Below are 23,968 nucleotides of genomic sequence, written 5' to 3'. Positions count from 1 at the left end.
TTCCCCATCTGTAAAGTGGGCTTAACAAAAGCTATCCTGCTGATCTATTAGAGACTGGATTTCATGAGGCATGCTTGAACACGGCATCCAGGACATCACAATGCCGACCTAGAGGAGGTGAGACTGTCTGATTCTCCTGGGCCTGGAGTCAGGCAGTGGAGAGGCCCCTCATCAGCCTCACGTGATGGATTGTGACCAACAGAGGAGGCGGAGAAACACGCGGACAGTGCCTTGTCATTTCGTGCTGCCGTGGTTTTCATATGACTTTTTGTAAGTCCCAACCGATTAGTATTAAATTACATGTAATACTCAGGAACTCAATGGAACTAATCATGAATACGAACAAAGGAAAAGCAATCTCCTCACCTCACAAAACATAGGCAACTTTTTGGCAAAATCCACCACTCTGGTAATCGCTGGTGTGATGATTTTTGTGAAATGGCTGAAGGCTTCCAGGTCGACCTTTCCACCTTCCGGGGCGTTCACTATCGGCGCCTGTCCAATGTCTTCGGGCTGAGGAGGAGAGACAAGGAGGATTTAAATGAAGACACCGAACGGGTCACTGATCACGGTTCTCGCGCAGCAGGAGATGTCTCCTGAACTGACATATTACGGTTTCCACGTCGTTCCCTGAGAGACTGTTCAGTTTCCAAGACCTCGAGTTCTCTGAGCAAAGATATATGTTCTTGGTCATCGCTTTCAAAGGCCCCCAGTGATCATGGTCACAGGGCTGTTGCTGTGGAAAGACACCGTGAGAGAAAGAGGGAGGGAGAAGAAACAAGAATCTGACTGTTTCTGCGTGCACGAAGGGGACCTACGTCCGGGGCTCTGGGTGCCGTGTTCAGAGCAGGGCACACTCTGTGGGTGTCCTCCTGTGGGCGGTGGGCAGGAAGGGGGAGGCCCGCACACAGGACCCAGGCATTTGCTCTTGCTTGCGATGCCTTTAGCTTGGGTCCCAGTCTGCCCTCCAGAGGCCAGCCCGAGGCTAGCTCCTCAGCTGGGACCGCAACAGACTGTGGCCTCTCCTTGTATCTCCTGTGCTCAGTGGTGCTCCCTGCCAGCAACAGTCCTCCCCGCTGCCCTTTCTGGTCCTTGCCATGGTAGTGACTGCCTTGGGTGGTCCTCACCCAATCCCTGATGGACAGGTGAGCGAAGGAGTGCCCATGGAGATTCAGGACGGTCCTGAGGCCAGGACTGGTCCCTGCTCTTCCGGGAGGCCGTGCCTGGGGTCAGAGGAGCCGACACTGGCTGACGGCGGCGCCCTTTGCCCAGAATCACGGTGGACAGGCAGGGGCCAGGCGGCCAGGCTGGGAGGTGGGAAGAGGGCAGACACGGCAGGACGTATGGGCTTCAGGAGCCGGTCCAGCAAGTCCGAGCCCTCACCGCAGAGTGGCTGCTGAGGCCACCGCTGGGGACGGACTGCGTCTGCCTCCGCAGGCCCCAGACTTGACTGTGCCTCTGAGTGACCCCTAGAACTGCCGACTCAGTAGGTCCCTGTTAGAGAATCTGCATTTGCACCAGCTCCCCAGGGCATGGGTGCCGCCGGCCCGAGCCTGCGCGCCGAGTGGCACTGGGGGAGCAGCGACCATGCCCAGCCCGGGGGGACCCGCTTCCTGCGTGGCTTCCCCCATCGCCCCCGCTGCTGCTCTCGCCTCCTTTTTAGCACAAAGACAAGCAAGGATGGTTCCTTCACTCTCCTACCGCCAGGGCACCAGGTCGGAGGGCTGGCCCAGGCCGTCCAAAGGTGTGATTGGAGATGTACAGACTGGGGTCGAGGGCGGGGGGATTTTTCAATCTACTACATAGCAAAGTATGACAGCATTGACCTATTTTGGATTCTCCAGGAGGTTCTTTTGTGTTTTCTACTTTTGGGGGGACAGCAAGTGTATGGGAAAGAAAGCTGGTTTCTGTCTTGTTTCATATCAGTGACTATGTTTTGGGGCAACTGTTAGCACAGCAAGCCCACGGAAGGCTGATGGTTCTCCGGATGCAGATGGAATTGACGGGATAATCACAGGTACGGCGTCTCTCTCTCCTGTCTCTGTCTTTCTCATATACTGAGTTAAGGGACAAGGACTTCCTTGATGGCAGAAAGCAAAGAGGGACTAAAGAATCTTTTTATGAGGGTGAAAAAGGAAAGTGAAAAAGCTGACTTAAAACTCAACATTCAGAAGACGAATATCATGGCATCCGGTCCCATAACTTTATGGCAAAGAGATGGGGAAAGAATGGAAAGAGTTACAGACTTTATTTTCTTGGGCTCCAGAAATACTGTGGACGGTGACTGTAGCCATGAAATTCAAAGACGCTTCCTCCTGGGAAGAAAAGCTACAACAAACCTAGGCTGTGCATTAAAAATCAGAGACATCACTTTGCTGACAAAGGTCCATACAGTCAAAGCTGTGGTGTTTCCAGTAGTCATGTATGGATGTGAGAGTTGGGCCATAAAGAAGGCTGAGTGCTGTAGAACTGATGTTTTTAAATTGTGGTACTAGAGAAGACTCTCTTCCAGGGGTAGAGAGTCCCCTGGATGGCAAGAAGCTCAAACCAGTCCATCCTAAAGGAAATCAGCCCTGAATATTCATTGGAAGGACTGATGCTGAAGCTGAAGCTCCAATACTTCGGTCATCTGATGCAAAGAATTGACTCATCTGAAAAGACCCTGATGCTGGGAAAGATTGAAGGCAGGAGGAGAAAGGGACGACAGAGGATGAGATGGTTGGATGGCATCACTGACTCAATGGAGATGAGTCTGAGGAAACTGGGAGAGAGGGATGGACAGGGAAGCCTGGCGTGCTGCAATCCATCGGGTCGCCAAGAGTCGGACACAACTGGGTGACTGAACAACAACAAGGGAAAAGGTACATCAGGAAGTCTGGGGGTGATTATTCCGATGCACACAGCAGCCTGGCACCCCGCAGGCCTCTTTGCTGGTCTCTCTGATCCCTGCCACTCCGAAATGCGGCCCGGCTCACCTGCGTGTCTGCTTTATAACTCTCTCACAAAGATCAACTAGTCAAAGGAACACAGTAAAAAGGTAGAGAGTTGTATACACACACACATAAGGTGATCTTTTTAAAAAATAAAAATATTATTTTAATAACATAGTTTTGGCCTGGTTGACTCCAGACATCTTCTCACTGAACATTGATACATCTAATCTAATTGTATTGAACTGTCTTCAGTGTCTTTTGAAATGTCAGTGGCTAAATACTGATGTTAATGATTTCCATTTAATCTGTGAGTCTGTGGGGTATTTGAATTACCATCTGTGATACCTCTAAAGGTTTGAAAAATAGGAGGGAAATTATATAAGGAAATCTGATAATTTTAACTAAAATTAAATGCCCAAATATAACAACCTTATGAGCTTTTCTGTTGACAAACAGGAGCGTAGGAAAAAAATTTTATTTTTAAGCTTTTGGATATTTACTGGAAAATACAATTGCTAGAAGTAAAACCATATGCAAAGTAAAAGCCTTCTAATATATCATTAAGCTTTATATCCAAAATAGATCTTGGATACTAGAAAAAAGAATATATGAATTGACCTGAGTTAAAGCATCACGTATAAGAAGTTAAAAGTTGACAATGCAACCTTGTTTGTGACTTCCCTGAAGATTTTTTACCCATAAAAACAACATATTATTTGCTAAAATATTTGGAAGATGTTAAAAATATAATACAAACATTTGGCACACTTGAATCTACTGGTATCTTCTTCCAGCAAGTAGCCTGTAGTCTACTCAGTGAACACATTTGCTCATATACACGTGCGTGTTTTTGCACATGAGATCAAACTCAGAGACTAAGGATAGGTCCCCGGCATGCAGACTCAGCAGTGGAGACTTGGGGAGCCGGCCTTTTGTGTCTGTGGATCAAAGTGCCCACCCCAGTATTCTGGCCTGGAGAATCCCATAAACTGTATAGTCCATGGGGTTGCAAAGAGTCAGACACAACTGAGTGACTTTCACTTTACTTTGCTTTTCCTTCTGGGGCTGCCTCCTAGCCTCCCCCAGACTTCTGCTTTTTAAAAACTCTTCACTTCAGTCTCATCTCTGCCAATTCCAACTCTAACTTCTCTCTGAAGCCCTCCCAGATGGCCTTGGTGGGAGACGGCGTCCACCTTATTTGAATACACAAGGTGGCCCAGGTAACCCCTCATCGGGCATCGAGGCATTGTTACTTTTATTGTAGGTATGAAAAGTGAAAGTGTCAGTCTCTCAGTCATGTCTGACTCTGCAGCCCCATGGACTGTAGCCTGCCAGGCTCCTCTGTCCACGGAATTCCAGGCAGGAATACTGGAGTGGGTTGCCATTGCTTTCTCCAGGGAATTGTAGTTACATAGGTATACATCCCTTTTCAAGACAGGGGAATATGCCTTGAGGATCTTTGTCTGCTGTGTAGAGGGCACTGGGCCAAGCAGTGAGGGCTGGTGGAGTGAACACAGGGGTGGATGTCTCTACACGTCCTACGTGTCCTACAGTATTCGTTGTGCAGCTGCTATGGGGTCGGGCTTTGTCCTACACACTGAAAGAAAGAATGTTAATTTGTGATAAGACTGGAGGTGTCATGTATGGATGTGAGAGTTGGACTGTGAAGAAAGCTGAGCACCAAAGAATTGATGCTTTTGAACTGTGGTGTTGGAGAAGACTCCTGAGAGTCCCTTGGACTGCAAGGAGATCCAACCAGTCCATTCTAAAGGAGATCAGTCCTGGGTGTTCTTTGGAAGGAATGATGTTAAAGCTGAAATTCCAGTACTTTGGCCACCTCATGCGAAGAGTTGACTCATTGGAAAAGACTCTGATGCTGGGAGGGATTGAGGGCAGGAGGAAAAGGGGATGAGATGGCTGGATGGCATCACCGGCTCAATGGACATGAGTCTGAGTGAACTCCGGGAGTTGGTGATGGACAGGGAAGCCTGGCGTGCTGCAATTCATGGGGTCGCAGAGTTGGACATGACTGAGTGACTGAACTGAACTGAACTGACCTAATAATACATGCGGCTCGGGAGGTCAGGCGACCAGCCAGGCCCCTTTGAGATGTCAGGTGTGAGCTTTATCTTGAAGAACGTCAAGAGGGCAGCCTTCCACAGACACAGAGGACATTTAAGGCAGAGGGCAAACCCACGGCATAGTCCCAAGGTCTGAGAGGAGGCCCATGTGGTAGGCGCAATGCAATACAGGATGGGAGGCATGCAAGGGTGCCACCATGATGGGTCCTCAGGGGCCATGGAGAGGAGATGGGCGAACTTTAAATGCAATGGAGCACCGCTGAAGAGCTTGAAACAGGAGAGCAGCCATGACGAGATGTACAGTCGCTACATGGAGAAGGGATGCAGGAGCCAAAGGAAGAGACGGGAGAACAGCAGCGGTGGTTTGGGCAAGAGGGGAAGCGGGTGGCAGCGGAGACGGAGAAAGGGGAGACCTGGAGACCCGTCTAGGGGGCCAGGGGGTGAAGGGCGATGAGGGGCCCAGCAGCTGTCCTCTGGGCAGTGGGGGTGGAGGTGCACAGAACGAGAAATTCAGGGGTGTGTGTGGACATGGCTTTGACCCCAGCTCAGCACTAGAGGAGGCTGGTATGACATAAACTGAGACAGACCGAGGTTTTCTGCTTTGGCATCGGAATTGTTCAAGGGGAGTAGGAAGTACTCTGGTTAACCTCTTTGCAAGTGGCTCTCTTGAAGCTGAGGGCTTCCTGGCTTGGGTCTCTGGCACAAGCAGAGGGGATGGGGCCAGATGGGACTCTTCTGTCCTTCTGAGTGACCACAGGGCGTCTCCCCTCACCTTTGTGGTGGGGTTGTTGTTCAGTCCCTAAGTCATGTCCGACTCTTTGCAACCCCATGGACTGCAGCACGCCAGGCTCCCCTGTTCTTCACCATCTCCAGGAGCTTGCTCAAACTCAAGTCCATCGAGTTGGTGATGCCATCCAACCATCTCATCCTCTGTCATCCCCTTCTCCTTTTGCCTTCAATCTTTCCCAGCATCAGAGTCTTCTGTGGTGGTGGGTAGGGGACAAATGGCGATTAAAGGTCTCTGGGCCTTGGGACATTACTACCCAACTGCTCCCTTCTCCTGGGATGAGCAGGGGACAGGATGGTGAGAATGGTGGTGTGTGGATGATGCGCTGAGTAACCCCGTAGGGGGTTGTTAATGACATGCCAAGATCTCGTGCCGATTACTTTTATATCACTGATAACAGCACCAAAGCAGCCGAGCCTCAGACAGGAAGTAACTTACCCAAAGTCACATAATTGAAGAGCAACAGAGCAAGCAGTGAATTCAGGCTGCCTGGCTCCAATCTCTACACACATAACCAAACATAACAACACTGCCTTCATCTGATGCAGTGTAATAATCATTTTGAGTGGCAGTAGCCTTCCTGGCTTGCTGCATTTGTCTTGTGACCTGTCTACTCAGACCACACGTGGCCAAACCACCCATCCTGCCTCATCCTTTCTGAGATGATTCCCAAGGAGAATGTGTGATGTCAGACAGTAGCTCTGCCAGGGGAAAAGCAGGGCAGGCCCGCCCTGGTTCTGATGGTCACATTTTACACTGGGTGGAAAATCCACCCAAAGGCATACCTTCACATGTGCATGAAAGGAGCAGAGAAATAATGAGACAGGCTGGGGCCTGGGACCCTTGGCTGCGGTGCTTGCACCTGGACACACCTCTCCTCCAGCAACGAAATAAAAAAGAAACCATCAGGGACTAAAAAAACTGTGAGCATATGCACAGTTGGGGCAAATTCTGGACAACAAGATACACAAAGACCAAAAAACCACTTCTGAAGAGCCGGGAGCAAAGGCAGGATACTGCGCATGCCCCCTGCACTCAACACCAGCAAAGGGGCTGGCAGACCACCTATGACACCCTGCAGTCCGACCCCTGGACTCACCCCTCCTCTCACCCCGTACAAGAAACCAGCTCGCTCCGCTTCCCTTTAGCAGTGAGCAAGCAGGAGAGACTGTCCCACTGCAGCTGCAGGAGCCCAGATAAAGCCTCGCCCGAACTGCTTGTCTGGCCCCTGATCAATTTCTATTGATTGAGGGAGACCAGAAACCCTGGTTAAAAAAATAATAATAACACAGTATCAGCAGACAATACTGTTGCTGGTAGGGGTCTACTTCGAGCCAGTGTCGCCCATGCTGGGCAGGTGCGGATGTGAGCGTCTTGGTGGAGACCTTGCTCTCCCTTGCCTGGCATGAGCTTCTTGCCCCTGTCTCAGCCCACATCTGCTTGTCCTCATCACTGTCATCACACAGGGACTGGCACTCTGTACCTCCAGAGATTTGAGGGGATTGGAGAATGACTTAAATGCTTTTGGAAATAGTTGTAAAGAGTGGTTTTAAAACCACTGAAAATCTGCAAGGCTTTTGCAAAAGTTCCTTTACTTGCCAAAGACACAGACATGCTGATTTGAACCCCAGGTCAAACCACCAATCTCTGTTTATGACTTGAGTCCTGGTATTAAGGTTAAAAAATGATGAAGAAACTCCTTTCGGGGAGTAAGCTACTTGCCCATTCCAGATAAATGGATACTTCCAGCTTTCATGACAACATATAATTTGTAATCCCTTTGTTGGAGAAGACTCTTGAGAGTCCCTTAGACTGCAAGGAGATCCAACCAGTCCATTCTAAAGGAGATCAGTCCTGGGTGTTCTTTGGAAGGAATGATGCTAAAGCTGAAACGCCAGTACTTTGGCCACCTCATGCGAAGAGTTGACTCATTGGAAAAGACTCTGATGCTGGGAGGGATTGGGGGCAGGAGGAGAAGGGGATGGCAGAGGACGAGATGGCTGGATGGCATCACCAACTCGATGGACGTGAGTTTGAGTGAACTCCAGGAGTTGGTGATGGACAGGGAGGCCTGGTGTGCTGCAATTCATGGGGTCGCAGAGTTGGACACAACTGAGCGACTGAACTGAACTGATGACTTTGCTACACTATTATTAACAATAATAGGCCTCCTCAAATATTTTTCCAGAAAAGATGGGCCATCATCACATAAAAATAAATGAAATAATATATGTAGTGGTGTTGTAAGCAAAAAAAGTGGTATTGGCCACACAGGAGATGCAAGTCCTCACGTACAGAAGCCAGTTCTGTACATGGATACTTATGAAACAAAGCTGTCTTTAATGAAGGATTTTTAACGGCCTTGCAGGAATAATTCGCAACCCTCAAGAGTCACTTTTAATCCTGAGCATAAATACTCAATCACAACCACCCAGCTGCAGGGAGCACGTGTGTGTCCGGCGGCTGAGACGGCGGGCTTAGCTGTGCTGTCTCTGAGGGTGGATCCATGGAACTCGATGGTCCATTTCACAGATATTTATTGCGCTCAGTTCTGGTTATCTACTGCTGCATAACAAACTCCCCCCAAACCTGAAACAACACTTTTTCATTTAAAACAATACATTTTCACTGTCTCTCAGAGTTCTGGGTGGTTCTCCAGGGGTCCCTCATGAAATCGCAGCAGAGACTGGTGCCATCTGCAGGTGACTGCAGGCACACTGCTGGTGCCTGGGCGGTGGGAAGTCTCTCCACATGGCTGCCTGGGGCCTTCTCCCAGCGTGGCGCTCTCAAGGTAGCGGGACTCTCACTCTTTTAGTTTGTTAGGGCAGTTGGCTTCCCTCAGAGACCACGTGGCATCCCTCTCCAAAATAACCAACTGGAAACTGCAAGGCTTCTTATGACCCAGCCTTAGGAGTCACTCTGCCCAAATCCATCGCTTCAAGGCATCACAGCCCAGCCCAGATTCAAGGGGAGAGAGAGGACTAGGTTCTACCACTCCCTGGTGAAGAAAGGGAGGAAAGTCTTGATTGGCAGTCACCTTAGGGAAAAGCTACCATCAGCTTCAACTACACACGTGACAGACACTGAAGGTGACAGAGCTGAATGGAACTCTGTCCTTCCCCCAAGGAGATATGGGGTGGCCCAGGCACAGAAGGGAACTGGCTGATGGAAACAAAGCTCACTGTAGAGACAGACGGGATGATGGAGGCGTTCTGTCTCCTCCAGCATCCCTCTAGGAAAAAATATCCTGGAGAAAAAACAGTTCTTTGCATTTGGACCAAGAGGGACAGTTTCTTGAACATATTAAGGATCTAAAAAATATACACTTCACGTCAGCTCCATGATGGGTGGGGAGACAGGTGGGTAAAGCAGTGGCTCTGTAAACATCAACTTCCTGAACAAAACCTTGTGCCTAGGTAAGCTTGCAGCCCCAAAGAAATTCTACTGGCAAATCATTCTGTGCAGTTCCTTTCCTGGTTCTTTCTACAGATGATCGAGAAAAGCATTACAAACCTTTGAGTTAAAGGTACGGATGTGGCTGTTTTAATAACTAAAAATCATGCTATCTTGGCTCTGAAGACTTGGCCAAAAAACCAAGTTGGCCCTTTGGCCACTTTATGGTGGGCAAACCTCAGGTGAGACACTGGAAAGGCTTGGGGCTTGGTTTGCATACCTGTGAAACGAGGATGGTGATTCCAGCCTACCTAACCCAAAGTGTCGTGAGGTCCAAAGAAGCAATGGCTAGGAAGGCCTTTCACAATGGTTAGTTTTCGTTCGTTTTTTGACATGGACCATTTTTAAAGTCTTTATTGAATTTGTTACATTTTTCCTTCCATTTTATGTTTTGATGTTCTGGCCACAAGGCATGTGGGATCCCAGCTCCCTGACCAGGGACTGAACTGCACCCCCTGCATTGAAAGCCCAAGTCCTAACCCCTGGACCACCGTAAAACGGCTAGTTTTATAAACACGTCAAACATGGATATTCCAAGGGTTTGGAAGGCCTGTTTTTTTTTTTAACACTCCACTCCCCCATCCCTACTCCAGATTCCCATCTTCCCCCTGGACCTGACAGCATTTATTTTAAACTCAACATTTTGACTTCCACTGATGTAAAAATACATTCGGTATATGGGTCACTTCTTTCTAGGGGTGATTCTAAACGGGATATTTTGGAGTGAGTTTAGGGGATGAAGTATGTATATAAATGGGCATCTGAGGGAAGACCTGAGTATAAAAAGGGGAGCTGGCAGGTAAAGAATTTTGCTAATCAGTTGACCCAGGGCCGACGTACCTCACAGTAGAAGTAAAGCGCTAACTGCGTTAGAACTCAGTGACTCACAGGCAGAAGATTGCCCCTGCACTCCCACCAGGAACAAGCAGGTGAACACCAGCATCCCGGGTTCTGAGCACCCACGGCACGGAGGCGAAGCGGGAGTGGAAGCAGAAGCGGAAATGGAAGGGGCGGGGTCTTACCAGGAACTTCCGCTTCTGCTTCCAGTGGCTGCCCTGGGCGTTGGTGGCCACGTGGGCCTCGGTGACGGTCTTGATGAGCTCCCATTCCTGGTCAGTGGGCTCTGGCTTGTGCCCCATGGATCTCTGCAGCTCCTCCCGCCGCCTCTTCTCCCGGTTCTCCTCAATGAGCTTCCTCTTGGCCAGACGCTTGCTGTCGTCTAGGACCACTGCCGGGGGAGAGGGACACAGAACAGACATTCTCCATACAGCTGGCAGACCTGCAGGGGCTTGGGCGGCTCAGAGGGGGTCACCTCGAGTCCGTTCCTCCTTAGGCGGCAAACTGCCACCGACTAGCCATTGTCCACCACAAGCCCCAGCATCAATTTCCCAAAGCCTAGCCAACTTTCCAAAACGAAGGGGGGTAGGGGAGACACACTCGGACACCGGGCATCTTAGCTCCACAGAGGGTGACCCTAAATAAGAACGAAGCAGAGCCAGGTAAAGCCCATCCCACCTAGAGGGTCATAGGTCGGTCTGTCTAGCCAGTCATCTGAATTCACTCTTAAGGTGTCTGTTCCTCCCCAAACGGCTCTTAGTAAGGACTTCAGGTTAAAAAAATTCTGGAGCAGTAAACAGAGGCTGGTATCCCTTTCTCAGAGGGAAAAGGAGTCTTGCTCTTCATTTGTTTACTCAAGGCTGATTAAAGTGGCTAGGAGCTTGCCAAGCTCCGCCCTCACAGATACTTTCTTTGCATTGTGGTATACCTGGTCAACCCTCAAAGTGATTAAAGAGCCCAGGCTTTGGAATCTAGAAAGACTGGGGCTTGAATCCTGAGACTACCACATTCTAGCTGTGTGACCTCCAGCAGCTTACTGAGGCTCTCTGAGCTTCTGTTTCTTCCAGTATAAAATGGGATCAGTAAGACCTACTTCGCAGGGTATCAGTATGATGATGCAGGACACATGCTCAGTAAATAGAGCCATGAATTGTATCATTTATCTGTGGTCCCTACCTTTTTGGCACCAGGGACTTATTTTGTGGAAGAGACTTTCTTTTTTTTTCCCATGGATTGCAGGTTGGGGGATGATCTGGGGATGATTCCCACACATTGCATTTATTGTACATGTCATTTCTAACCTAATGCTACTGCTGATCTGACAGGTGGTACCAGTTCAAGGGCCAGAGGTTGAGGACCCCTGATAAGCAAAAGGGAAATCAGAAGTGCAGGTAAGAGCAACCTATACCTCTGTGGTTAATCTCCAAAAGGAGACTATTTCACCAGACTCTTAGTAGCTTGCAGTGGCACGGAAAGGCTCTGGGTTCATACTACAGAGTGTGTTTTACCACTGCTGGATCTCAGCTCTGATCTAGCCCAACTCCCTCTTTCACAGAGAAGGAAGAAGACGATCATAACTTCCCGAAAGTCACACAGCAAGTTCATGGCCGGGCCAAGGTAAGACCCAGGACCCCTGACTGCACACCTAGAACGTCATCGTCCTAGGGCCCTTTCCTGAGGAAGGTGTGACTGCTAGGGAAAGGAAATTTTTTTTAAAAAGCAGGCATAGCAGAGGAAGAGAACCAAAAGTGCCTGGTGAACCCATAAACAGAGAATGAGACCCTGATCATGGAGATGGGGTTGGATCTTTAAAGTGAGGGGGGCACTTAGAAATGTGGGCAGGCTGGGTGAGCCCCGTGAACTCAGCATGGTTCACCCATCAAAAGGAGGCAAGGAGAGGGCTGTGCTCATTGCCCCACTCCCCAAATGCTTCCCTGGTGTCAGGGATCGTGGCAAATTGGACGTGTATTATTCTAACTGAATCCTAAGATCAGCAATAACTTCACACAAGGGAAACCTGAAATTAAGTCCAGTGGGCACACAGCGAGTAAGTGGCAGACCCAGGACTCCAGCAGTTTTTCTGATAATAAAACCTGAGCTCTTATAATGAATGACTCACATGCAAGCAAGTTGCACTTAAAATGAATTTCCACCTAGTGTGGATTAACACTGAGTTTTTCAAGCTCATCAACTTTTGCATCTTTAACTTTCAGTAAAACGGTGCAGTGGACATTCAGCAGGTCCCTTCTCTCCACAAAACCTTAGCAGGCATTTTGTTGGCAACCAGTAAAAGCCTTTCGGAGACAAAGAACTCCACCAGAGGTGGGGATTAACCCATGGTTTCCAGCCTCACGCCCTGACACAACCCTTCTCCTTTTTTTCTATATAAAAGATTCCCCTTCTGTCTTCTTTAATGGGCAAACCAAGGACGTTCCAGAGATTTTTGCTGCTGTTCTTAGAGAACTCTGTTTATCACATAAATGTGGCTGTGACTCTTCCCTCTTCCCGAGGTCCTCACGCATTCTTTCTTCCTTCCTCTTTTCTTTAAACTAAAAGTTGAAACCCTTCACCAATGTGCAAAAAATTTATGCCAGAAGAAACTAGTAACCCAGATACCTAGCAAAAGGGAGGGCACACATTCTGAATGGCACGATTCTTATTTCATGATTAGATTAATTAAAGTGACTGGTGTAAATCCCTTGCACAGTGTGGGGAAGAGACCCCGACGGCTAATCTCACTGCCATATGCTGTGGCACTTTGAAAACTGGGGAAGATGACTTCAGCTTGGAATGTTTTTATGGGCTAAAAATATAACAACAACAAAAAACCAACTGCAGGATGAGTCATGCAATAGGACTCAAGTTCACATTCTTCAGAAATTTCTGAACACGATGTTTTCTGCCAGTGCCCCGACTCCAAAAATGCCCACAAAATAAATTCCTGTCTCTGCTTTTGGAAAAAAAAAAAGGAGAGAATTAGTCCATGCGGTTCTGACCACATGAACGCTGTGTGGAAAATAACACCTCATCAAGGTGGGTGGACAAGACCCCTCGTCTGTAACCTCTGTGCAAACGGAGTATGGCTGCCTGTCCTGCAGGCATGACGGGGACAGTTTGACCTCTGTCCCTCAGCCATCATCTGGATGCCTCTGGAGTCAGGAGCTGATGGGGAAGGTCGGATGGAAACCGACCAGCCATGGATGGGAGTGAGGGTCCCTGAAAGGGCTGGGTGCTTGCCCCCGTCCACAAGCATTCCTGCTTTCTTTCCTGCCTGGTTGTTGTCCTTGAGCCACCCTTTCCCCGGTCACCACTCCCTGAATATGAAGTAAAGGAAGCAATTGTTACTTACAATCTGTTGCCATGCCAACGTAGATGCATTTTTTAAAGCGACATTCCTGGCACTGATTTCTTGTGACTTTGTCTATGACACACTTTCCTTCATATTTACAGGAATAGGATGGATGGAGATTTTTCTGAATGGTTCTTCTAAAGAAACCCTACATGAAAGAGAAAGACCCAAGACAGCCGTTTCAGATTGTCTAGAAATAAAGGACCTCCGGCATTTCGCATCTTCCTAACCACGGTGGCTGGTTTTGGACCTCACCTGTGTACAGGCCTGTAGCTCTACCCATTCCACTATAGGGTAGCTGACCCAAAGTGAATCTAAGGAGTTCTCAGTCTGAGGAGAGGGAGAGGTCAGAAGCTGTGGAGTCATCATCTTTTTGGCATTTACTCAAAGCTAACGGGAAAATTGGTATTCACGCTTATGTTTTCCAAACAGTGAGTCATATAAATAATTTCACTTTATAGAATGCCACAATGTGAAGGCCTCTCAATCATGTCTCTTTGCCACCACAGGGACTGTAGCCCGCCAGGCTCCTCTGTCCCTGGGATTCTCCAGGCAAGAATACTGGAGTGGGTTGCCATGCCCTCCCGCAGGGGATCTTCCCTACCCAGGGACTGAACTTGGGTCTTCTGCCTTGTAGGCATTCTTTACCATCTGAGCCAAGCTTTGAAGAGGTTTGCTCTTTATACTGGAGAATAAAAAAGCTAGATACTTGTGCTGCTCTGTGAATTAGTAATGTAATCATCTAGTATTTAAATGCATGCATTAACTGCCTTTAGAGATTTAGTTTAATTCTGGTTTTCGACTCTTGAGATGGCCGTGACCAGCGCAGATAGCCCTTAAAACAACAGTCACTGGGGAGGAGAAAATTCCAAATTCTTCACCAAGTTTTCCCCAGAGCTCGTGGCATTGGAGTTTTCCTTTCCTAGCACCCTGTTTCTCCAGAGTCTGTAGACACTTGCCCTAAAGTTCAGTGTTTCTCCCTCTCTCAAGGCACAGGAGAGGGCCACCTGAGGATAGAAGGGGGTTCCAGGCCTAGGTGACTTATGTAACCCCCTCAGGGCCGTGTCACATGAGAATCCTTTCTGGACATGGTACTCAAGTCATAACGGCAGACACCACTCCTTGTGAGTGGCGCAGTGCAGAGTGCTGCAGACAGGCGCCATGCCTCTGTCTCTCCCACAACCTTCTGAGGTCGGTACTCTTAATATCTCCACCGCGGGGATTAAAAAACTAAGCCTCAGACAGGTTAAATCACTTGCCCCAAATCACATGGCAAGTACACGCTGGAACTGGAACCTGGGAATTGGACTGCAAGTGTTACTTATTTAACTGCTTATATGATATAAACTTAGTCCAGTTTTACTGTATTATTTAAATGTTTTAGATGAACATATTATAAACAGTCCCTTCTTACCCACTCTCAAAAAACCACATCATTTTATGTTTTAGTATACATTAGCAAGGCACAACAGGTTTTAAAGGACTTGTCTGTTAAAGCTTAAAGGAACCTCCAACTTGGTTGCATAAACTGGACTTAGATGCCAGCTGATCTAGTGAAAGTGGCTCAGTCATGTCTGACTCTTTGCGACCCCATGCAAAGTAATTGCATGTATCCAATGCATGGAATTCTCCAAGCCAGAATACTGGAGTGGGTAGCCATTCCCTTCTCCAGGGGATCTTCTCAACCCAGGGATCGAACCCAGGTCTCCCGCATTGCAGGCAGATTCTTCACCAGCTGATCCACCAGGATTAAGCCCAAATTGTAATTATCCCATTTAACCGGCCCTGGCAGCTTTGATTATGTACATATACCATTTGCATATTCCTCACTCAGACTCAGGAACTCTTCTTTACAAGGAAAAGGTCTGAGGGAGGATTTTACTTTGGGCAAAGCAGAATAACAAGGAGGAATGACGGGCTGAGGCTCAGGGACATGGTGTCAGGGCGCACGTGCTCATCCCCGGTCACTTCTATTACTCAAGTCCTAACAGAAGAGCTGTCATATTATATTTGGCTCTGGATCCTTAAACACTGAGCCCATTAGTTTGAATGACGTTGACGAACTGTCATAAGACTCCCTAAAGCACACACGGGGCAGCAGCTGACATGTGTTTCCTGGGTGTCCAAGGTGGGCTGTCCTGCCAGGCTCGGATGTCAGGGCCTGCAGAGTGGAAACAAACTTCCCCACCGGTCCCCTCCACCCTGTCCTCTTCCTTGCCCCCCACACTTCGAGGGTTGCACTCGCTTGAAAGGCAGAGGAAACAGAAATTCTAGCAAGAAGACAGATGTCACAGGCAGGGAGGAGGGCCACCAGCTGGCATCCTCCTTTTGGTTTCCCTGGAGGTGGAAACACCGAAGTCCAGGGCCTCCATGAGCACACTGACCGCTGCTCTGAAGTTGGAAGACTGTTCCCTGAAGTCAGGAGACCTTTCCTCCCTTGTCTGCTCACACTGGCTCGTGTCCAGGGGCGGGGGGTTGGCCCACCGAGGAGTCAGACAAGAGCATGGAGGGGACAAGGTGATGAACCGGAAGCAGACGTAACGAGCATTTTTCCAAAAAGGCTTCTCTGGGAACCTTTAGAAGGAATGAATGAAATAACTGATGCGTGGCTTATTTTGAAAAAAAGAAAAATAAGTTGAGGCAGCAGGCTGTGCCATTCTTAGTGCCATCTTTTCTGTGGCTCATCTCGCTGCCTCTTCTTGGGCACTTCATGGACCAGATCCTTTTTAAGGCTCAGGCTTCCCCTGAGGCATGATAGAAGCAAATTTTGACACATGATGAAGGAACACTTCATTTGAGTAAATGTCGAAGATGGCAGGTTCCTTAATTTTAAAAAGGGAGAAACATCAACTTTTGTGAGTGAACTTGGATAGAAAATATTTACTTTAAAAAAATCTTTTTGAGACAAAAGAGATGTCTCAGGGACAGAGTAAGGACTTATCTTTCACTGATGAGTTGCTGCGGAGCAGAGGTTTTGCTTTTATAAATTGACATTAGACACGTTTCTCTGCATTTTGAGAAGAACTGAATCCATTTCTTAGTGGTCCAGATGATGCCGTAATCAGCGCTAAAAAGTGATTTATTGTAGGAGCATAAACTTTCTTTCTACAAAAGATGCATGAAAACTGGCCTATCCCAACAGACGAAACATCTGATCTGGAAGATTTCCACTGTCTTCTGGGCAAAAACAGGAAGAAAAGAGTCCCTCTGCACACGGTGAGTAGTGGGTAGAAATACTTGTAAATTACAGGTTTGAATAAACAAGATGTGAAGTGCAACTTTTTTCATTTTTGGCCGCTTTTAAAAGCCCTGTTTCATTTGAACATCTCTTTTGCTTTTTTTCCAAGATGCTCTGTCCTTATATTAAATGATCTGTGTAGCTGCCCTTGGGTTTCCCAGGTGACAGAAGAGACATGGGTTCAAACCCTGGGTCAGGGAAGATCCCCTGGAGAAGGGCATGACAACCCACTCCAGAATTCTTGCCTGGAAAATTCCATGGACAGCAGAGCCTGGCTGGCTGCAGCCCATGGGGTCACAAAGAGTCAGACACAACTGAGCGACTAACAGCAAACAGCAGCAGGGAGCATTAAGTCCTCTGTAAGGTACACTTGGTTTTTAGAGTCACTTTGGGAGCTGAATGTTAAATGGAATTTTCATTAGAGTTGCTCCTAGAATTCAAAATTTGTCATTAAAAACTGATTTGAGAGAATCCCAACACTGCATAATCAGGTAGGTAAAACCCTTCTTAACTGGGGCTAATTTAGAAAAAAGACCCATTCGAATCGCTGAGCTTTTGGAATGAGGGAAAGCATCTATAGAAATGGTTTTATCAGTTTCAAACAAAGCCCATAAAATTGGCCTTTCAAGAGACAGTCTGCAAGTTTCCCAATTAATAAACAGCCGCAACTTATTTGTAAATAATGCCATCAAACTCCTTATGATATTGTTTTCATAGATGTAATAGCAACCTTTAGCCCAATCTTTGTTAAAAGGTTACAAATTCTAGATCAAAGGAGTCTGGATGAATGAGAGCAATATTATATCACATTCCAAAAAAAGAGTCTTGCCTTGAGACCTTAAAAATGACCTCAAAAATGACCTCTTTTCACTGGGTATATCATCTTAACACTTTAGTAGGCTACATGTTTCCTAATTTTATGCACAGAAAGAAGGGAGTTTGCGTGGAAAATCCTCCACGAGGGAAATGACACCCATCAGTATGAAAGCGAGCTAACATGTTGAATTTGGGGGTCTAGGGTCAAAGGTTAGGAGAAAAGGGGGTAGTTGGAGGAAGGAAAAGAGAGGAGAGGTGGTGAGGTAGGTGATGAATGAGGAAGACTGATTTGTTTTATGAATTTTAATATGATTTTTGCTCTAAAGTTTGTGATCATTTTGTGTAAAATAAGGTAAATAAAACATTCAACAAGAAAATTAAAGTTTTTCTCTGACTTGCTGCTGCTGCTGCTAAGTCGCTTCAGTCGTGTCCGACTCTGTGCGACCCCATAGACGGCAGCCACTGTCCTTGAGATTCTCCAGGCAAGAACACTGGAGTGGGTTGCCATTTCCTTCTCCAATGCATGAAAGTGAAAAGTGAAAGTGAAGTCGCTCAGTCGTGTCCAACTCTTAGCAACCCCATGGACTGCAGCCCACCAGGCTCCTCCATCCATGGGATCCTCCAGGCAAGAGTACTGGACTGGGGTGCCATTGCCTTCTCCGCTTCTCTGACTTACTACCTCTTTTATAAAACATCAGCTGAATGCCCTGGGTTAAGCTTTGTTTACCTTTACAGTGAACTTTATCTTCTAGGTTAGGTTGTTGGACCAAAACGTGTTTGCCAGAAACTCAACGTCATTTTGATAATGAAGATGTAAGTTTGCAAATTCAGGTTCATTTTCCTAAAGTGCTCTGACTGTTGTTTGGTGGTGTATTCTCGTCCAGTGTCTCCTGCCGGTGGGTCTGGAGAGGATGTGATTGCTGAAGCACAACCAGAATTTACCCAGGGACTGCGGCCTGTGCCAACAGCCGGATTGGACAATTTCAGCATAGAATTGAACCTAAGTAGCCTCAAAGATAGTCCCTAATGGAACCCTGAAAAGTGAGCGTATTCAGTCAGGTTCACACTGGCAAACAGCTTGGGGTTGAGGCCAACTCTGTCCCCTGAAACACTCGAGATAAAGCAGGAGGAGAATGGTCATTTCTTGGGAGGGTAACACGTTATAAAATATCAATGCGTTTTTAAACTGAAAAGGAGGCCTTTATCGATTTCTTTTCATTTAATCAATTTTTCTACCTGTTGGATGGCATCATAGACACAATGGACGTGAGTCTGAGCAAACGCTGAGAGACAGTGGACAGCGTGCCTGCCGCAGCCTGGCGTGCTGCAGTCCGCGGGGTCGCAAATGGCCGGACACCACTGAGCGACTGAATAACCACGCCCCCGGATCTCACACTCTCGCAAAACTTCATCTAGTTATTTCCGCTTTGAAAAAAAAATTCTGTCTTGAATATGCGCCCGACCCCCTCCCAAAATGAAGAGGTCCACCAGACACCCGGATGATCACAGCCCATGAATGTCGGGGTTTGGTGCGAACTCGCGTTCTGGAGGCTCTGGGGAGGGGCCGGCGCGCGTTACCTTGCAGCCTTCGCACGTGATGCAGCGGTAGTGGTAGCCCGTGGCTTTATCACCGCACACGACGCACAGCTCGTCCTTGTCTAAGTAACTGGGGATGTAGCCTGTGGGGAGGACAGAAGAGGAGGTGAGAAAGACATCACGTTCAAGTCAAAGACGCCACAGCCAGGAGGAGCACAGGGGAGGACGGAAGGGGTGGATGAGGGGCACGACCGAATTGTTTTATGCTTTTTAATACAACTTTTGCTTTATGGTTTACACATTTACATCATTTAGTTTTCAATATAGAAAGTAAAACTCTGAACAAGAAAACATTTTAAAAGTCTTTCCCACTCTCTCCTTCCCACACCGCTCCCCGCCCCCGTCCATGTCCATAAGTCTGCTCTCCATGTCTGTGGGAAGGAGAGGGTGGGACCAATGGAGAAAGCACCATGGAAACATATGAAATACCATCGGTAAAACAGAAGCCAGTGGGGATTTGCTGCATGACCCAGGGAGTTCAAACCGGGGCTCTGGGACAACCTAGAAGGGTGGGATGGCGTGGGAGGTGGGAGGGAGGCTCAAGAGGGCGTGGACATATGAAATCAGTTCAGTGGCCCAGTCTGTCCAACTCCAAAGTACTGGAGTTTCAGCTTCAGCATCAGTCCTTCCAATGACTATTCAGGACTGATTTCCTTTAGGATGGACTGGTTTGATCTTGCAGTCCAAGGGACTTTCAAGAGTCTGCTTCAACACCACAGTTCAAAAGCATCAGTTCTTCAACGCCCAGCTTTCTCTATCCATACAAAACTACTTGGGTAAACCGTGGATTTTCCACTCTGATTAGACCTTAGAATCATTCTGCTTAAAAGCATTGAATCTTATGGGGAATTCCATGGTTGTCCAGTGGTTAGGACTCTGCACTTTCACTGGTGAGGGCCCAGGTTCAATCCCTGGTCAGGGAACTAAGACCCCACATACCACATGGTACAGTTAAAAAAGAAAACTGAATCTTGGAATCACCCATTTAAAAATACTGAATCTGAGACCAGCCCCCTGAGAATCTTATTTCAGTGGTCTTAGGGTGTAGAAACATAGGCACCGAATTTCCTAAACGTTCTCTGGGTGATTCTTAACGTACATCTAGAATTGAGACTCCCTGGGCTGGGTTTATACGGAGGGATCCAGAGAGGCCAGGATGTGAGACACCTGGGGTGCTGTGGATCACAGTCTCTTTCAGTTCAGTTCAGTTCAGTCGCTCAGTCGTGTCCGACTCTTTGCGACCCCATGAATCGCAGCACGCCAGGCCTCCCTGTCCATCACCAACTCCCGGAGTTCACTTAGACTCACGTCCATCGAGTCCGTGATGCCATCCAGCCATCTCATCCTGGGTTGTCCCCTTCTCCTCCTGCCCCCAATCCCTCCCAGCATCAGAGTCTTTTCCAATGAGTCAGCTCTTCGCGTGAGGTGGCCAAAGGACTGGAGTTTCAGCTTTAGCATCAAAGGCTTATTTTTGAACCTGTGCTTAGGGGACTTGATCCCTTTGCAATCTCGGTACCATGCAATAAATTCAGAAAACTTTATAGCTGGAAAGGCCCTGGGAGAGCAAGTAATTTTGAGATGAACAGGTCTTCATCAGTTTGGCCTTCCTCAGGCTCAAATCAGAAATTAACAGCAGAGACGAAAGCCCAGATCTTGACTTCCGGCTCTCTGAAAGTGTTGGTGTTGGTTTTTCTCTAAAAATAACTTCAAAAGTAGAATGAATAAGGGCATCTAAAAAAACAAAAAAAGGTTCTGCAGGGCTTCCCTGGTGACTCAGTGGTAAAGAATTGGACACAATTGCCAACGTAGGAGACACCTGCTGGATCCCTGGCTCGGGATGACCCCACATGCTGAAGAGTAGCTAAGTTCATGAACTACAACTACTGAGCGTGTGTACCCTAGAGTGTGTGTTCTGCAACAAGAGAAGCCACCACGAAGATAAGCCCGCACATCGTAACTAGAGAGTAGCCCCCACTCACCGCAACTGCAGAAAGCCTGCACTGCAACAAAACACCCAGCACAGCCAAAAATGAAAGCGAATAAACAAACGTTAAAAAAAGGTTCTGCAAACTTGTGATGTGATTACATAGCTCAACAACTGGGTGGTGGTGGTTGTTCTGTCGCTCAGTCGTGTCCGACTCTTTGAGATTATATGGAATGCAGCACCCCAGGCCTCCCTGTCCATCACCATCTCCCGGAGCTTACTCAAACTCATGTCCTTTGAGCTGGTGATGGCATCCAACCATCTCATCCTCTGTCATTTTCATCTCTTCCTGGCTTTAATCTTTCCCAGCATCAGGGTCTCTTCCAGTGAGTCAGTTCTTTGCATCAGGTGGCCAAAATATTGGAGTTTCAGCTTCAGTATCAGTCTCTCCAGTGAATATTCAGGACTGATCTCCTTTAGGATGGACTGGTTGGATCTTGTTGCTGTCCAAGGGACTCTCAAGAGTCCTCTCCAACACCACAGTTCAAAAGCATCAGTTCTTCGGGGCTCAGCCTTCTTTATGGTTCAACTCTCACATCCGTAACTGACTACTGGAAAAACCATAGCTTTGACTAGATGGAACTTTGTTGGCAAAGTGACGTCTCTGCTTTTTAATACACTGTCTACGTTTCTCACAGCTCTTCTTCCAAGGATGAAGCATCTTTTAATTTCATGTCTGCAGTAAATAGTGGCTCTGCTTATTAAGAAACAAATCTAACTGTGATAACTCTTTTCATTACTGCACTCTGAGCTTATTAAATTCCATGACCCAGGAAATTAAAGACACGAACAGAAGCTATGTACTTCCCACCCATGTCTGCCTCTTTCCTTTCCTGTATGCAATTCTAAACATAAGAAATGCTTCAGAGGGCAAATCCAGTTTCATAGGTACCAGAGGTTTATCATAGAAGCACAGAGCTTCAGAGAAAACCAAAAAGACTTGATTTGTTGGGATGTGGAGAGGCTAAGAAAACAAAATCATTCTTTCTCTTGATCACGGTCTTAACGAACTTCTTTGACTCAGGAAACCCTTACTGGGTCCAAAAAAGATCAGCCAGGTTGAAATGATAGATGACTTACTATATGCTTTATCATGACATTTTCATCAGTCTTTCATTAAACTGGGTCACTGAGGGCTTACTTTTCAGAAAAAAAGCCATTGAGAAAACAGAAAAAAATGGACCCTTTTCATAATGACTGTGCTCAGACTTTATTTTAGAAGAATCTCCCTTTTGGGAAGGAGAGAAATGAGTTCAAAGCAAGATTTGGTAATGCACAAGGATTATCTTTTTAAATATCACAGCTTTTCTTAGTTTACTTTAGCATCAAGCAAACATGAATCATCTGTTGAGTTCACTTCAAATGTTTCAAAATTCTCATCAGACATTTAAAAAAAGAGAGAATTCTGGAAGGGATCTGGGCAGAGAAAAAAGGGAACTGGAGAGATCTGTGTGTTCATCCAATCAGTCGTCTATTCATGAATTTAGAAAACATTTATTTTAGCATCTGCCACTGTGCTCGGGCTTCCCTGGTGGCTCAGACGGTAAAGAATCCCACCTGCAATGCAGGAGACCTGGGTTTGACCCCTGGGTTGGGAAGATCCTCTGAGAAGGGAATGGCCATCCACTCCAGCATCCTTTGCTGAAGTGTCCCATGGACAGAGGAGCTTGGCGGGCTACATACAGTCCACAGGGTCGCAAAGAGTTGGGCATGACTGAGCCACTAACACTGTGCTTAGAGCTTGTAATATAAGAACAAGCAAGACACGGTTTCATCCTTGAGGAAGCGCGTGTGTAAGCAACTGAGTTCTGTATTCCCAGTCCTGGTTATTTCTCAATGAGAGAGAGACAGCTGAAAACGAAGGAAAAGCCATGAAAAGATGCGGAATGCAAATCAGGATCACACCGAGGTTCTACTTAACATCCTCTAGGTTGGTTGCGATAAAATGGCAGATAATAACGCATGTTGGTGAGGCTATGGAGAAATCAGAGCACTCGCATATTGCTGGTAGGAATGTGAAATGTGCTTTGGAAAAGCACTTTGGCAGTTCCTCAAAAGGTTAAACACAGAGTGACATATATGACCCAGCAATTCTACTCTGAAATACACACTCAAGAGAACTGAAAACATGTGTCTGTACAGAAACTTGTACAAAGCAGCACCGTACACAATATTCAGAAGGTAGAAACCACCCAAATGTCCATCAGATGATGAACAAAATAGACAAAATAGAGCATATTTGTACAATGGAATATTATTCAGTCACGAAAAGGAAGTAAGTACTGTTACACGCTGCAACATGGAAGAACCTGGAAAGCACGCCGCGAAAGAAGCCAGATATGAAATGCCATGTATCATATACCTCTATTTCTGTGAAATAGCAGGTCAGGCAAATTCATAAAGACAGAAATGAGATTAGAGGTTGCCAAGGTCTGGAGGGAGGGGAGAATGGGCGATGACCACTGAAGGATACAAAGTTTCTTTTCAAGGAAGTGAAAATGTTCTGGAATTGTGTAGTGTTGATGGCTGCACAACTCTGTGAATATACTAAAAACCACTGAGTGAAACCAGGGGACTTCCCTGGTTAGGACTCTGCGCTCCCACTGCAGGGGACTGCGGCTCAGCCCCTGGTGACAAACTAAGATCTCACGTGCTGCATGGTGCAACAACATCAAAAAAATAAAAATAAATGGAATTAAAAAAGAAAACCATTGTTTTGTATGGACATATTTTGCATAAATCTGTGAATTTTATAGTATGTGAACATGTCTCAATAAAGCCCCTAGTAGAAAGCAAAGAAACCAGGAGAGAAAAGAGGTTCCATTCAACAAACATATATATGAGGGGATTCCATTGCCAGGCAACATGCCAAGGAGCTGAACAGTCTTAATTCT

The 23,968-nt window shown here is 47.1% G+C and overlaps 1 protein-coding gene across 1 annotated transcript in view; it reads right to left on the bottom strand.

Annotated features, from left to right (window-relative positions):
- Window positions 1-23,968, bottom strand: part of THRB (thyroid hormone receptor beta) — a gene marked incomplete at its 5' end in the record, with an annotated part of 80,504 nt that overhangs the window by 11,101 nt on the left and 45,435 nt on the right. Inside the window, 4 exon segments of the mRNA NM_001190391.1 lie at window positions 367-513; window positions 10,277-10,482; window positions 13,441-13,588; window positions 19,073-19,173. Coding sequence (NP_001177320.1) covers window positions 367-513; window positions 10,277-10,482; window positions 13,441-13,588; window positions 19,073-19,173 — 602 coding nt within the window.

The sequence above is a fragment of the Ovis aries genome, chromosome 26, assembly GCF_016772045.2.
Source record: "Ovis aries strain OAR_USU_Benz2616 breed Rambouillet chromosome 26, ARS-UI_Ramb_v3.0, whole genome shotgun sequence".
NCBI lineage: Eukaryota > Metazoa > Chordata > Mammalia > Artiodactyla > Bovidae > Ovis > Ovis aries.
Note: the sequence above shows the minus strand (reverse complement) of the source record. Positions and strands in the feature narration are given on the sequence as shown.